Raw genomic sequence first — 15,765 nt, 5'->3', positions numbered from 1 at the left:
TATGGGCAAGGGGTCAAAGGAAATGGGGTGACACCATTGTGACCCAGCATTATGACTTGTTGCCTCTTCTGCCTCCTTGCGCTATTACTAAAAATAAAGAAAAATTGTTTTTGCTCTTTGGGGGTCCTGCCACCCGGCTCTTCTTTAAATACACAGAGACTTGTTCTTGCTTATGATTGCCCAGCCTTAGCTTGGCTTATTTCTAGCCAGCTTTTTAAAAATTATCCCAGCTACCTTTTGCCTCTGGGCTTTCTCTTTCTCTATTCCATATCCCTCTTTCCTTTTTATTCTGTGGGTGGTGACTGGGTGGTTCCTGCAGTTCTCTCCTCCCTGTCTCGTTCCTCCTGGCTCACACTTTTCTGTTCTCTGGATCTCTCCTAGTTATTCTCTGTACCTGGCAGCCTGGTTTAATCCCTCTTTCCTGCTTACCTATTGGCTGTTCAACTCTTTATTAGACCAATCAGTGCTTTAGACAGGCAAAGTTAACACAGCCTCACAAAGATAACAAATGCAACAAAAGAAGGCAACACATCTTTACATTGTTTAAAAAATTCCACAGCATAAATGAATGTAGTGCATCTTAAATACAACACTCTGCTGAGGGACCTGTGTGTACAAGTGGGTCACCCAGAGGTCATCTCCATCTTGAGCTCATCTGTGTCTGTCAAGCCCTTTAGCCACATAAGACACACCCTACCTTGTTTTGTTTTGTTTTGTTTTTTCCCAGTCACACTAGCCTCTTCCAAAACGTACTAGTGATATCGGCTGCTTTGTTGAAAACAGCACTGTTGCCACAGTGAGTGCTCAGCTTTCGTGTGGATGGGTGTCCAGGTGGAGTATGAGTGACTTTGGCATGCCGGCTGTGACCCAGCACACAGATGGAAGCAAGAGGGACTGTCCCTAGCCATTAAGACTCAGTTCGCATCAGAAATCCTGGGAGGCAGGAGCACGGCAGCCAACCTGCTCAGAAAACTAACTAAAAGATGGGTGGGAGGAGTTTGTGGAACCGGGGAGAAGGCTGGTGATCGGGTTGGGGAGAATGCAGCAGCCTGAGTCTAGCCCAAGTGCCATGCTGTGGACCTGTTACCTTGTTACCCTGAATAGCTGTTTCCTTTCCCGGGCTCTAGGAGCCTGTCCTGTGTGAAGATGGAAGGGCTGCAGCTGAAGGGCTTCCAAGGCTTAGGGGTCATCATGGACTCAAGTCAGGCCTCCCTGTGCTTGTCTCTGTCACCAGAGCAGTTAAAGTTCCTGACCTGGCTTATCACCCCACCTTCCTCCCAGCCCATTTTTTCCAACTTCTTTTCCAGTTTAGCCCCATACTTACCAGGCCCCTGTAGCTCCTTTAACAAAGAGTCTGAGTCACTAGGATGTGGAGGTGGGTGGACTGCTGAGCTGGTGTACATAGTGAGGCTATATAGTGAAAGCTTGTCTTTTTTTAAAAAAATAAAATAAAAGTCTGAGTCATTAGTATGGTGCTTTGTGGCTGTGCCAGTACTGATGCCCAAAACCAGGACTATTATTATTGTCTTCCCAGTGTTTGGCAGGACTTGGTGGTCCTCTCCTTGCAGGCCCTGGACCTCACACACGGTGCTGCACACTGATAGCTGTCCTAACAGAGACAGTATGAGTAGCCAAACCATTAGCATCACAGGAAGATTCTGTCATGGGCTAGGAGGGGAACCACATTCCAGGTGCAACTGAGTGCCCGTCTGAAGCCAGGGAAGGTCATCTGAGTCCTGAGGGTCACCCCTGTGGTCTTTGACACCACCATAAGTCACATTAGCATAGACTACCTGGCAGGTACCTGTTCCGCGAACTTGGGTTCCTTCCCAGAAGCTGGACACGAGCCTCATGTTCAGTCTCTGCCTTCCTCCAGGTCCATCTTCCCCAGTCCTGAGTGGCCTCGTGGCTTCCCTTCCTATAGCTGCACTGCCACATGTCCTGGCACTGTGGTCTGAGCTGGTGACTTTAAACAGTGTCACAACACCTTGGCACCATGGGAGCTTGACATAATTTCTTAGTAACTACAGTGAACTTTCTATAAATGGAAATTTCTGCTGTGGTTTACTAGTAGCAAAAGCGTACACTGAGTTCTTAAGAATTGAGGTATGAAGCGTAACTGATTGGGTGTTGGGCAGCTAAAACTCACCAACAAGGAAGTCTCTGTCATACCAGAGTTGTCTGGATGCTAGCAGAGGCCCCCCATGGACCTGCTGTGACCTTTTGAGAGTAAAATAACCTTCCTTCCCCAGAAGTTCCTGTAAGCTCGAGGGGCAGGGCCCAGAGATCAGAGCAGACCTTGGCTATCCTCAGTAAAGGAAAATGGAACCCGACCTTATTTCCTCCTGAGTCCCATTACCCTTCTGTGCACTGTCCACAGGCCAGCTGTGGAGCCAGGGAAGGAGAACAAACACCACATGGTGCTGTCCCCGCAGTGGGCAGGGGCTGCTGCCCAGTAGCCTCAAGACTGCTGCATTCTCGTCACAACCTGATGACTCACGAGCAGGGCCACAGATGAAATTCATAGTAGAGCAGAGGTTAGCCACACCGGCTTTTCCAGGTCTCCTTCCTACTCTGAAAATGTCAGAGGGATAGTGAGCACCCCAAATCATGTCAGCTGCTCAGCACACTAGGTGCCACCTGCCCTGCCCCCCCCCCAACTTTGCTGAGGGAGGACTGAGCTCAGAGAGGCTTAATGTTTTTGTTAAGGTGGCGAGAAGGACTGGGTCACTCAGATCTGCTACACTTGGCATCGGGTTTGCTTTCCTTCAGTTGCTTTCACAACAACAGGTGTGACAGTGTGTGCCTGTAATCCCTACATTTGAAAGATTGGGGCAAAAAAGGATTGTAATATTGAAGCTAGCCTGAGCTTCATAATGAGACCCTGTCCCAGAGAACAGAATGTCAGTTGCTGGGGGGTGGCTTGATCAATAGAGTGATTGTTTGACAGAGTCAATCCCCGGCACCCAAATGAAAAAGTTAGACATTATCTCAGTGCAGGAGAGGTGTAAATGGGTGGTCCCTGGAGCTCCCTGGCCCACCAGCCCACCTAGCTTAACTGGAGAATTGCAGGCCCCAGTGAATATCTCTCCAAAAGAAAGGAAAATAACATCTGAAAAAGATGCATCACACACACAATTTGGAAGCCCACCAGTGGTGCTTCTCCACTATGGAATGAGCCTTTGGGCAGTGCTGCCCACAGAAGGTACCCATCACCTCAGAAGACCACAGCCAGGGCCACTCAGCTCTAAAGGGGACATTCTGCCGCACTTCCATTCTACAAGGGATGTGTGTCTGTGGTGTTGTATGGGTTGCTCAATTTTACATCTCTGTCTGCCCCACACAGGATAGGGGAAATGCCTGTGACTCCGTCAGGTCCACTATACTGGCTCCCGTCTCAACACCTGCTAGTTTGTGACCTGGGAATATGATGGCAGCTTTCCAGCTGTCTCCATAGTGCTGATGGGAAAAAATCTTGCCTCCTAGTTGGTGCCTGCATTACTCCCTGTCACCTTCCTCACTGCCTGGAGCTGCTTCAGTTAGAATCCAGTGCTCTAAGTGGGGTGGGTGAACTATGGCTGCTCTTGGCTTACTGAATGTTCTCTCCCTCTTCCCTTTGTCCCTTCCACTCATTGGTGGCAGCTGCTCGGTTCTACCTATAGGAGAACCCCGGATGAAATTGGTTGACTGACTTGGGTGGGCTTTCATGCCCACCCTGAGTTTGGAGGACCCAGGCCTACTCTGCCTGTAGAATCAAAGGCGAATGCTGGCAGCCTGGAAGAGCTGGTCCTGCAGGTCCTTGTGTCCTGGTTCCATTCGCTAGAGTGCTTTCTTGCGAACTGCCTCAGACCTCCTCTCTGGTACTGGGAGCTGCATATGTCCAAGATTACTCACCTCCATTTGGTTTACTGGAGCTGGTTAGGTTAGCAAAGGATGAGGCAGGGCTGCTGCCAGCTCTGCATCCAACCCGCTACCCTCCACACCACTGAGCTTGCCTGTCCCAAACTGCCATCTGACCATGTCACTTCCTCTGCTCTAGAAACCTCCCCAAGGTTGCAGACGCTGACGGATTTGCCCCAGAGTCGGAGTAGCTGCCACCTGGAGATTCCACAGCCATGAGTGGGTTTAACTTTGGAGGCACCGGGGCCCCTGCTGGCGGCTTTACATTTGGCACTGCGAAGACTGCAACCACTACACCCGCCACTGGCTTTTCCTTCTCTTCTTCCGGCACTGGAGGGTTTAATTTTGGAACTCCCTCCCAGACAACTGCAGCCACCCCTTCCACTGGCCTCTTCTCACTCACCACACAGACCCCAACCACACAGACACCAGGATTCAACTTCGGGACAACACCTGCTTCTGGAGGAACTGGCTTCTCCCTGGGAATCAGCACCCCAAAGCTCAACCTGAGTAACACAGCTGCCACATCAGCCACAGCCAACACTGGCAGTTTTGGACTTGGTAGTAGCACCCTTACCAATGCCATCTCAAGTGCTGGCACCTCTAGCCAGGGAACAGCCCCCACTGGCTTTGTGTTTGGGTCCTCTAACACCTCTGCTCCATCTGCTGGCTCCACAGGCTTCTCATTCACCAGTGGCAGTGCTTCCCAGCCTGGAGCCTCTGGCTTTGGCATTGGCTCTGTGGGTAGCTCAACCCAGCCCACAGCACTGTCTGGCTCTCCCTTCACTCCAGCCACGCTGGTGACCACTACAGCAGGAACAGCACAGCCAGCTGCTGCTGCACCTACTGCTGCCACCACCAGTGCAGGGTCCACACTCTTTGCTTCCATAGCGCCTGCTCCTGCCTCATCCAGTGCTACAGGGCTCTCCCTCTCAGCTCCAGTGACAACTTCAGCCACTCCTAGTGCTGGGACTCTGGGCTTCAGCCTCAAGGCCCCTGGGGCAGCTCCTGGCCCCTCCACCACCATCTCCAGCACCACCACCTCTACCACGACCACCTCCACCACAACCTCTGGCTTTGCCTTGAGCCTGAAATCCCTAGTGTCAGCTGGTCCCAGCAGTGTGGCCACTACTGGGACTGCTCTGCCTGGCTCCAGCAGTGCAGCTGGGACTACCACAGGTCCCGCGATGACCTATGCGCAGCTGGAAAGCCTGATCAACAAGTGGAGCCTGGAGCTGGAGGATCAGGAGCGGCACTTCCTGCAACAGGCCACACAGGTCAATGCCTGGGATCGCACACTGATTGAGAATGGGGAGAAGATTACCAGTCTACATCGGGAGGTGGAAAAGGTGAAGCTGGATCAGAAGCGGCTGGATCAGGAGCTAGACTTCATCCTGTCACAGCAGAAGGAATTGGAGGACCTGCTGAGCCCATTGGAGGAGTCAGTGAAGGAGCAGAGTGGCACCATCTACCTTCAGCATGCAGATGAGGAGCGTGAGAAGACCTTCAAGCTAGCTGAGAACATCGATGCGCAGCTCAAGCGCATGGCACAGGACCTCAAGGATATCATCGAGCACCTGAACATGGCTGGTGGCCCTGCAGACACCAGTGACCCACTGCAACAGATTTGCAAGATCCTCAATGCACACATGGACTCCCTACAGTGGGTGGACCAAAGCTCTGCCCTGCTGCAGAGGAGGGTGGAAGAGGCCAGCCGCGTATGTGAGGGCCGCCGCAAGGAGCAGGAGCGCAGTCTGCGCATTGCCTTCGACTAGCCCTGCATGAATGGGAGGGGCTCCTTGGGTGACAGGGCTGCTGGCTTTCTTTTGGGTGGTTGTGCTATTTTGAGAGGAATGTTGGCTTGACTTCCACTTAGCAGAAGTTGTACAAGGCATGGCACTCGATGTAACCTATGCTCTGGGGCCCAGCATGAATATCACTGAGCTCTAGGTCAGCATTTAAAGAACAAAGACAAGGGTTCATTTCAGTGCTGCTTCACAGCAGCTTCAGTTCTGATCCATCCAACTTGACCTTCAGTCACTCTGTGACTGTGGGACAGAGCGCTCCGCTCGAAGGAGATACTGGCCAAGGAACTTACCTTGGATGGAGACATGGTGGGTTTGAAAGCCCAAGGTTTCTGCACCTCTCCAGCTCCCATCTAGCCCATGTCCTCCAGAGCCTCTGCCATACAAAGCAGAGTCACCGAGGCGCAGTGAGCTAACAACTGCTTTGACTACCTCCTTCAATCCTAGATGGTGAGCTCCTGTGGCAGAAGATTTGCTTCTGGATATCCCAGTGTCAAAACTATCTTAGTCACAGTCAGATGCAGTGTTGAAAGCCAGCAGTCATGTCCTGATCTGTTTTATTTCCTTGTACCCTGCTGTAGCCTCTGTGATCCCTGATCAAATGTTGCTTTTCTAAATAAAGAAAAATTTGTGAAACCAGACCTGCTGTGGACATAAGTGGTGAATAAAGGTCCCAAGACTCGGCAGGGCAATGCTGGTGGGATATCGAGTCGTGTGCCATTGGATTGGAGCCACTGATTGAGCCACATGGGCCCAGTCTTTACGTTCCTTGGGGTAGGTGGGGTGCAGGTGCAGGAAAGAGTCCTTTCCGCCCATGTACGAGTGGACAATCATCCACTGTGTGCAGGTGTCATTGTGATGTCATCAGTAGTGGGGATCAGGGAACACTGGGAGGTGATAACCAGATACTGGGCTCATGCCTTGCATTTGACTGCTGCTCTTACAGGACTGGGGACCCTGGACCAGCAATTTGAAGATTCCAGAATGGAACCACAAGTTATTTCCTTTGTTTATGTTGGGCTTCAAAGCACAAAAGGGGGGGAGCGCTAGAGGAGGGATCTCAGCTGCTAAGAGCACTGCTCTTTCAAGGACCCTGGTGTGATCTCTAGGACCACATGGTGGCTCACAGCCATCTGCAACTCTAGTCCCAGGTTATCAGGTGCCCTTTTCTGGGCTTTTGGCTACTGTATGCAGAACAAACAGTCATGTAATAAAATCTCAAAGATGAGAATAAGAAACCCTGGCATCCTGAACACTGGAGTTCCAAGTCACCTTTAGCCACATAGTCACAGGAGACCTTGTCTTGGAAAAGCAGGGCTAGTGAACTGGAAGACATCCTGAGCGCCCAGTGGCCTTTCTGTAACATCTTAGTTTTTGCTGTTTTAAGGCAGGGTTCCCTCCTTGAATTGGTGTGACTTTCCTGCCTTCGCCTCCTGAGTGCTCGGATTATGGATAAGCCTCCGCAGCCCAGCTCTGCACTCGTGGCTTGACTCCAACCAACCATGGTGTTTAGGCCTGTTTCTCAAGATGTTTTACACATGTGTCATTGTCAGGGCTCAAACAATAAAGATGGCCAGCGTGTACTTCTAATGTGTATGTGCTCATTCCAGATTGTATTTTGGGCATAAATGAAGATGAGTTATCTTGCCCTTTGTGGGAGGAGCTGCACTCACTCTGCACTCCATCCTTGTACACTTGTACAGCCTTGTGTTTTAAAAGGTAGTTGAAATCATACCCTGAAGGTCTACCCACTTTAAAGACAACAGCACAGATCTTTGTGCTGGGGGAGTTGGGGAGGGGAACCCAGGATGACAACGCTACTGGCAACTTGGGCGCTGTTGCACAGGCTGCACTATAATTGCAGTTTCCCTCTCCAGGAAGAACACTGCCTCGCTGGCCGCTCTCATCATCACCATGAAGACGGCAAAGGTGACTGCATGGGGAGCCTCTTCCATATCTCCCTGGGTAACCAGGACCAGCTGTGATCCAGCCTGGTGGGACTAGCCTATCTCAGGAAGGGAAACGACAGTGTGAAATGGCAATAAGTAGGAAGTTGTATCCATATCACATTAAGGGATGAAAAAGACAAGAGGGAGACCAAGTTTGAACTTTCCACTTCCTGGTCTCTACAAAGAGCTCTGGTCTGTATTGAGCAGCACAGAGAGCATTGTCTGGGAAGGAGAAGTTTTTACAAAAGTCCCTAGTTTTCTAAGAATGACCCAGAACAGCACTTGAAACTGCACACACATGTTGCTTCCATCAGCCAGTGACTACTGGAAATCAAAGGCACGGCCCCAGCCACAGAAGAGTACAGATTGTAGCTAAGCTTGCACCAGCTGCCCAGGTGGGAAGTGTGGGGCTAGAAAGGTGGGTGCGTCATTATCTCAAGGGCCAGTTAAAGCTGAAGAGGTTGGGAGCATGGTTTTGACCTGATGACAAGGTGTGGCAAAAGCAGCTTCTAAAGGAGACACTTAGAGGGAAAAAGTCCCACAGAAGGAGAGTTTGAGATAGTTATTAAAATTTAATTATAAATCTTAGATTTTGTTTTGAAATGAGCTATCCAGCCCAGGCTGGCCTCCAGTTCCCAAGGGAGCTGTGGATCACCTTGAACCTGGGCTCCCTGTCCTCACAGTAGTGCACCACATCAGGTTTCTGTAGTGCTGGGAAGGCAGCCCAGGCTCTGTGCGTGCTAGGCAACTAGCAGCTGTGTCCCCAGCCCGGAACAGGTCATCCATGTAGCCCTAACTGCGGGAACTCCGAGATCTGCTTGCCTTTCCCTGGGAACCCTGAGAAGATCCTATCTTGAAGGATAGGAGTTGGCTGCCTGTATGTGACCTTACCTTCTGTTAGTTAATAAAGCTTTTTTGGAGCACAGCTGTACCCTCACACTTTGTAAATTTATAGCTAGGCTGTAAATCTTCAAATTTTCACGGGAAGTTTGATCGTTTCTGTCATAGAGAAACATTCTGCAAAAACAGTATGCCTGGGATATGATTCAAAATAGTCCCGTGTCAAAGAAGAGGGTGATCAAGGGGCATGGTGGCATTCCTGTTAGCCCAAAGTTTAAGATGTAAGGCAGAAGGATGGCCTCAAGTTGGAGGGCATCCTAGGGTACAAATGAAGACACCCACCCACCCTGTCAAAAAACAGAAACACATTCTCTAGCGAATTCTGCCACCATATACCAACTGATCTTCCTCTCAGGACTTGGCTTCTCTGACCTAACAAGGCAGTAGGACAAAGCTATCACCATTTGCCCTGGTTCTGCCTGCGCCAGAGGATGACTTCCATTCCAGGTTGACCAGAAAGGCCATGGGCGCAAGAAGAGCCCACCAAAGACCAGCATGCAGTGAGTGTCCCCTGTCTGGGTTGGGGAGTTAAGGTGGAGGCCACAGCTACTTTGTCCTTGCCCAGTCTTGGGTCTCCCTACGCCCTCCTCAGGGACACTAGACTGAAAAACAGGCTATGCACTTCATGGGGGCCGAGGGCCTCTCCCACCAGCTCCGTCCCCAGGTCAGCCTGCTGGAATGTGACCTAAACCCTCCAGCACCATTCCTGTGGGTCAGAAGCAAGCCATGGTAGGCAGGGTGTCCCCAAAGACCATTTCTTCCTGGAACGCTAGTCCTGAAGCTGGGTTTCCCAAAGCCAGTAGCAGCTGACAGGTATATCTGATGACCATGTGCCATGACCAGATGCACACACTAGTATCTGGGTTTGTGCCCTTGCTGCAGAACACTGAGCCTCACTTGCACCTCTTGTTCCCTCATTCCATCCCCACATGTCCTGCCTTCTTCCTAAGACCCCAGCATAACCAAGGAAAGACAGTCTGCCCCAATGGTGGCCTAACCATGATTCCTAATTTAGGCCCAATAATACTGCTTGGAACTAACACTAGGATACTAGGATTTGGAGTGTGTGTGTGTGTGTATATATATATATATTTTAGATAGGCTCTCACTGTGACCCAAGCTGGGCTTGAACCCCTGATGATGGGGTGGACTAGGATGGGAAACACACATGCGTGCTCACACACACCCTGCCACTGGACTTGGCAACCCTACCTGAACCTATTCTATTGGTTCCCTTTGCTCCCCAGAGCTCCCTAGGGTAAGGGGAGTAGCCCCAGTCTACTCCAACCAGGGATCCAAAAGCTGTTCCCGTGGGACTGGAGAGGTAACCCTGGGGTTAAGAACACTGGCTACTCTTCCAGAGAACCAGGGTTCAATTCCCAGGACCTCCATAGGGGCTCACAACCATCCATAACTTCAGTTCCATCAGATTCAACACCCTCCTCTTTGGGCACCAGACACACACATAGTACTCAGACATACATGAAGGTAAAACAACCACATATATGGAAAACTTCAATGCCAGGGAGAGCAGTGGCCACAGTGGCACTGTCAGTCTAGCATTTGCTTCACTGAGGCAGAAGGATCATAGGGAGTTTGAGGCCAGCTTGGATGCAGAATGATGAGACCCTGTCTAAATAAATCAATAAATGCCAGGACACAAGGTGGCTGTTCCCGCCCCCAGCTCTATCAATTCCTCTGTAGGGTTGAGACCAAGTACTGCCCTAAGCCATGGAGTCCTGCTTGACCTGGGGCCTCCAGCCTGCATGGCTTTGCAGTTCTGCCCATTTGGCCCAAGCCACAGAGCACACACCTACCCCAACCACCTCCCTTTAGTGGACTCTGGAGATTCCCATTCTGTCCCTATGCTGACTTCTCTCCCGACCCAAGGAGAATTTCCCTGCACCTGACTGCCTCACTTCACCAGCTTTGGGTGGCACTGGTGTCGTCGTCCTCACTGCTCATGGCCTCCTGAAGGCCAGAAACAGATCTCTCTAGAGTCATCCACAGTCTGCTTCCCAGCCATTCTTAAGACAAAGATAGCAGGAAAGGACAGGGCCACTCCGTCATCACCACCCAGTCCTCCCCATGTTCTTGCAGATGCAGCAATAGGTTCTGCCCTTGACCAGGTGATATGTGAAGGTCCTGGCCCGGCTTTACACCTGCCATATTGTGCTTTACTATGTGACACTATCAGGCCGAAACGGGCACCAGAATGTGGAAGGCCCTGACCCAAGATCCCAGGTCCCAGACTTGGATGTGCCCATTTCATAGAATTGGAGATAGGCCTGGAAAAATGGAGTGAGGAGGCCTGGCCTGGGATGGGCAGGCCCAAGACAAAAGTCCAGGAGGCTTAGAGCACAGGGACCGGCACCAGTGATGCCATCTGGATGGGCAGTCCCCACCCACAACTTCTGCAGAGCTGTTTGTGGTACGAAAAATAGACTGAGTTACTTCCTCCTGTGGCCCTCTTTCCCACCACCACACCACCTCCCCCAGCATGTGGCCCCACACCAGGAAAGCACTTTGAATTCCCCAGGGAGGTGAGTGGGCCGGGCTGGCTGCTTTAAGGGGAGAACTCAGAGGCTCTGTTCTGCTGTCCTCTCCAAGAGAGCTGGAGTACAGCTACCTGGGTGGGAGGTGGCAGGGAATGCACCCCAGAACCTAGGACTGGGAGGCAGGAGAAGGGAGCTAGTCCAGGGCTTGGGAAAAGGGTCCCAGGAACTCTGACGGATTAAGATTAGGTCTGGGGAAATACATGCCCAGAGAGGAAGGAAAGAGACAGGCTGGGGGTCCCTAACCCCCATCACAGTTACCCCACTTCTCCACTGACAGCAGCTGCCACTTGAGCCATGGCTTGGCTGGGTAAGTGAGCAACCGAGGGAAGAAAGGGGGTGCTGGGACTGTGGCTGACTCCTGCTTCTGCTGCCTGTGCCCTGACCCTCTTCTGTTGCCAGCCCCACACCATACCCTTGTGGCCATCCTCCTGGGTCTGGCAGCCTCTCTGAACTGGAAGGCAGCCTCCAGCCTGAATCCCTTCGAGAAGTGCATGGAGGACCCTGACTATGAGCAGCTGCTCAAGGTGGTGACCTGGGGCCTCAATCGGACCTTGAAGCCCCAAAAGGTGGTAGTTGTTGGTGCAGGTATAGCCGGACTGACAGCCGCCAAGATGCTCAGCGATGCAGGACACAAGGTGAGAAGTGCAGCCTACTGTCCGCCTGGGGCCTTTCCTGCTGCAGGTGGGATGTCCTCACTGCACCCCACTCGCCTATCCTGGAGGGAAGGCCTGATTCTTTTTTTGTTTGTTTGTTTGGTTTTGGTTTTGGTTTTTGTTTTTTCGAGACAGGGCTTCTCTGTAGCTTTGGAGCCTGTCCTGGCACTAGATCTTGTAGATCAGCCTGGCCTCGAACTCACAGAGGTCCGCCTGCCTCTGCCTCCCAGTGCTGGGATTAAAGGCAGGCCTAATCCTCTTAATGTAATTGTCATAGTCAAAATAGGGATCTGTGTTGTGGGAAGCGCTAAGAAATTCCCAAGGGCAAGTGTCCCCTTCACCAAAACCCAGAAATGAGAATGGGCCAGCCCCCCAGTCTTGCGTTCAAACCAGGAATCTCCCTACTTCCATCTTGGCTGGAAAGTCCCTCCGCAGTCCATCTGGTGACTTTCTGGCTACAGTCTTGAAACCTTCCTCTCTGTTGTAGCAGCCCCTCACCTCCACCCTGAAGGAAGGCTCTTCCAGTCTAGGTGTGCCTCACTGTGGGGAGCAAGACAGGCAGGGGCTGCTGTGAGTGCAGCGAGGGGAGCTGAGGTTCCTGCTTGCCCAACCTCGTCTTTAGGTCACCATCCTGGAGGCAGATAATAGGATTGGGGGCCGCATCCTCACCTTCCGGGATGGGAAGACCGGCTGGATAGGGGAGCTGGGGGCCATGCGAATGCCCAGCTCCCACAGGTGAGATCCCAGCCAGGTAACAGAGCTCCACCTCTGCACCGAAGCTTACCAAAACCCACCTCCATAGTCAGCCAACTCCCATCCCTGATTCAGGCTCAGTGAGAATCCAGCTCCATCCCTAGTCCATGCTCTTTGTTCTGAAGGTGCTGTCTGTCAACCTTGGGCCTCCAGCTGCACCTCCAGCTCTGTTCCAGTGTTACCCATGTTCCCTCCCACTTCTTCACAGCCCTCACCATCATCCTGGCTAACACAGCTTGGCTCAGCATCCTCCTGGTGCGATCACTCACTTTCCCATGTGCAGTCTGCCGGAGCTCTGCCCCTTTTCCCACCCCCAGCTCCTGAGGCAGTCACCTGCTCCATGCCTGTCTGTACTGGTCCCTCCTGTGGTACCAGGCCAGGCCTTCTTCACGCAGCCTTCCATTTTCAGGATCCTGCACACACTCTGTAGGAGCCTGGGCCTCAACCTGACTCAGTTCACACAGTATGATGAGAACACATGGACCGAGGTAAATGACGTGAGGCTGCGGAACTACGTGGTGGAGAAGATGCCAGAAAAGTTGGGCTACAACCTGAGCCACAGGGAGAGAGGCCGTTCCCCAGAGGACATCTACCAGATGGCACTCAACAAGGTGGCCACCAGCTTCCTGCTGAGCCCAGCCCTGCCCTCAGGCTCTGTCTCTACTAACACCCTGTTAAGGTCTACGCCACAGCTCTGCTGGGGGTCAGCCCATGCTTCCTGCATCTCACCAGCACATCCTCTACTGTAGCCCCAGCACTCCAGGACCCTCCGGCAGCTTTGCCTTAGACAGTCTCTCGGGTATCACCCTCTTGTCCACACAGAAGCCAGCCTGCCCATGGCTTGACATGGCTCCCCAGTGCCTCTTAAACCCTGAGTCAGACTACCAGATAGCTTCCCCTCCCCCACACCCACCTAGTGATCCAGGTGTACCCTCTGCTTCTGGAACCCCACCTGGCTCATCCATTATCCCTAAGTCTGCATCCTCAATGTGTCTGCTTGAGCATCCTTCTCCTTCTCCCCCCCTCCCCCCGAACAAGGAGCGCAGAGAGGCTGGAGGCATGTTTGTAAGGAGCCTGAAGGAAGATAACGAAGTGCCAGGCAGGAGAGTCTACATGTAGTGGGAGAGGTGGCACAGCTCCAAAGTGTCCTGTCCTCCACTCGCTCGTTAAAATCAGTACTACCTGTCGTAAGAAAGGGTGATGGAGGCTGCTGGGCTTTGGGGGCCAGGCTGCTGCTGTTGCTGGGAGTGCTCTAGCACTCCTTTGGGTCTGGGGAGCCAAGGAGAGTTGTTTCCAAGGGGAAACTGCTAAAGACTTAGCTAGTAGCAGCACCCTATTGGGCTATGGGAGACCCTCACCTGCCTACGCCCACAATGGTCTAGACACAATTACTGAACTTCCTGGCCGGTACAAAAGCAAACGGCAGTGCTGACTGGGTGGGCAGATGAGGGCGATCCTGTATTTGGGAGAACTTCCAGCTACAGAGGAGGCTTATGAAGAATGATCCAAAGTCTGGGACTTGAACGGGGGTGAGTGGCTGTTCCCACTGTAGCCAGGGCCCCTCTGATTGTCCCCCACAGGCCCTCAAGGACCTCAAGGCCTTGGGCTGCAAGAAAGCCATGAAGAAGTTCAATAGGCACACGCTCCTGGTAAGTGAGGCGAGACTGTTTGCCTGTCCTGTCACAAGAGCTGGCTAAGATCCAGGGCTTAACAGGGAAGGGTCTGACCAGGGCTCCTGCCAACTGCACAGGAATACCTCCTTGGGGAGGGCAACCTGACCTGGCCAGCGGTGCAGCTCCTGGGAGACGTGATGTCCAAGGAGGGCTTCTTCTACCTCAGCTTTGCAGAGGCATTACGTGCCCACAGCTGCCTGAGCGACCGACTTCGGTGAGGGCACAGTGGATGGAACAAGTCACAGGGAGGAGCATCCTGGGAGAGGCAGGGCCTGAGAGGGTAGGGCCTTCCTTAAGAGCTATGCTTCAACCTGGGTCAATGTGCTTGCCCCGCCCTGCAGGTACAGCCGCATCGTGGGTGGCTGGGACCTGCTTCCTCGAGCGCTGCTGAGCTCATTGTCCGGGCCGGTGCTGCTGAATGCGCCTGTGGTGGCAATCACTCAGAGAGCGCACGATGTGCTCCTGCACATCGCCACTTCGGTACAGTCTCATAGCCTGAAGGTGCTGATGGCCGACCTGGTTCTGCTGACGGCTAGTGGGCCTGCGCTGCAGCGCATCACTTTCTCGCCGCCACTGACACGCAGGAGGCAGGAGGCGTTGCGCGCGCTGCACTACGTGGCAGCCAGCAAGGTTTTCCTGAGTTTCCGCCGGCCCTTCTGGCACGAGGAGCACATCGAGGGCGGCCACTCCAACACTGACCGCCCATCGCGCCTCATATTCTATCCGGCGCCGGGCGAGGGCTCACTACTACTGGCCTCATACACGTGGTCGGATGCTGCAGCCCCTTTCGCCGGCCTGAGCACAGACCAGGCCATGCGTGTGGCGCTCAAGGACGTGGCGGCCCTGCATGGGCCAGTCGTGTACCGCCTGTGGGATGGCACGGGCGTAGTCAAACGCTGGGCAGAGGACCCGCACAGCCAGGGTGGCTTTGTGGTGCAGCCGCCATTGTTTGGGCAGGGGGATGAAGACTATGACTGGTCATTCCCTTATGGTCGCATTTACTTCGCGGGTGAGCACACAGCCCATCCACATGGCTGGGTAGAGACTGCTGTCAAGTCCGCATTGCGGGCGGCAGTGAAGATCAATAACCATGTGTTCAGGGTGCCCAGTCCCCAGAAGCAGGAGCATGCCAGTTTCCAGAAGCAGGAGCGCACACATGCAGAGGCCAGCGAGGATCAGGATCAAGAGGTCAGCACAGGTGAGCCGCGGCAGGAAGAAATCCTAGAGGGGCAGGAGACCCCCCACGAAGAGACCAGTCCGGAGGGACACGTGTTTGTGGAGGCCATCCCTGAGTTGCGGGGGCATGTATTCGTAGAGACCATTCCCCAGAAGGAGCATATGCATGCACACAAGAATATGCCTTCACACGGGCATGGGCATGTCATCCCTGAAGTGCATGGGGGACACAAGCACTTGGGATCTGGTACCCAGCGGCATCGGCATCTGCACGGAGGGGCAGGTCACACTCCGTGCAAAGAGGAAAGAGGCACCCAGCCCCCAACCCAGTCTTATCTAGAGCAGGCCACCTACAATAATAGCCCACAATAAAGTTATTATTATTTTTTTTTGTTAAA

The 15,765-nt window shown here is 53.0% G+C and overlaps 2 protein-coding genes and 1 long non-coding RNA gene across 6 annotated transcripts in view; 2 read left to right on the top strand and 1 right to left on the bottom strand.

Moving 5' to 3' along the window:
• The window catches only part of LOC125403000 (uncharacterized), a 5,073-nt gene extending 3,061 nt beyond the window's left edge, over positions 1 to 2,012 (bottom strand). Inside the window, exon 1 of one of the 2 annotated variants that reach the window (XR_007232811.3) lies at positions 1,794 to 2,012. This is a non-coding gene — a long non-coding RNA (uncharacterized LOC125403000). The remainder of the gene's footprint in view (positions 1 to 1,793) is intronic. The other variant, XR_007232810.3, reaches the window with a different exon arrangement.
• The window catches only part of Nup62 (nucleoporin 62), a 16,723-nt gene extending 10,377 nt beyond the window's left edge, over positions 1 to 6,346 (top strand). For both annotated transcript variants that reach the window (XM_048438130.2, XM_048438131.2), the window contains one exon: positions 4,040 to 6,346. In XM_048438130.2, the coding sequence (XP_048294087.1) occupies positions 4,116 to 5,675 (1,560 nt within the window). In that variant the 5' untranslated portion in view covers positions 4,040 to 4,115 and the 3' untranslated portion in view covers positions 5,676 to 6,346. The remainder of the gene's footprint in view (positions 1 to 4,039) is intronic.
• The window catches only part of Il4i1 (interleukin 4 induced 1), a 26,139-nt gene extending 10,374 nt beyond the window's left edge, over positions 1 to 15,765 (top strand). The window contains exons 2-9 of one of the 2 annotated variants that reach the window (XM_048438124.3): positions 7,583 to 7,634; positions 8,910 to 9,054; positions 11,512 to 11,747; positions 12,388 to 12,500; positions 12,928 to 13,129; positions 14,099 to 14,167; positions 14,269 to 14,405; positions 14,533 to 15,765. In XM_048438124.3, the coding sequence (XP_048294081.1) occupies positions 9,018 to 9,054; positions 11,512 to 11,747; positions 12,388 to 12,500; positions 12,928 to 13,129; positions 14,099 to 14,167; positions 14,269 to 14,405; positions 14,533 to 15,739 (2,001 nt within the window). In that variant the 5' untranslated portion in view covers positions 7,583 to 7,634; positions 8,910 to 9,017 and the 3' untranslated portion in view covers positions 15,740 to 15,765. Of the gene's footprint in view, positions 1 to 7,582; positions 7,635 to 8,909; positions 9,055 to 9,693; positions 11,420 to 11,511; positions 11,748 to 12,387; positions 12,501 to 12,927; positions 13,130 to 14,098; positions 14,168 to 14,268; positions 14,406 to 14,532 lie in introns of those variants that run through there. The other variant, XM_048438125.3, reaches the window with a different exon arrangement.

This window comes from Myodes glareolus, chromosome 24 (genome assembly GCF_982192425.1).
Source record: "Myodes glareolus chromosome 24, mMyoGla1.1, whole genome shotgun sequence".
NCBI lineage: Eukaryota > Metazoa > Chordata > Mammalia > Rodentia > Cricetidae > Myodes > Myodes glareolus.
This window is presented reverse-complemented; position numbering and strand designations above follow the sequence as displayed.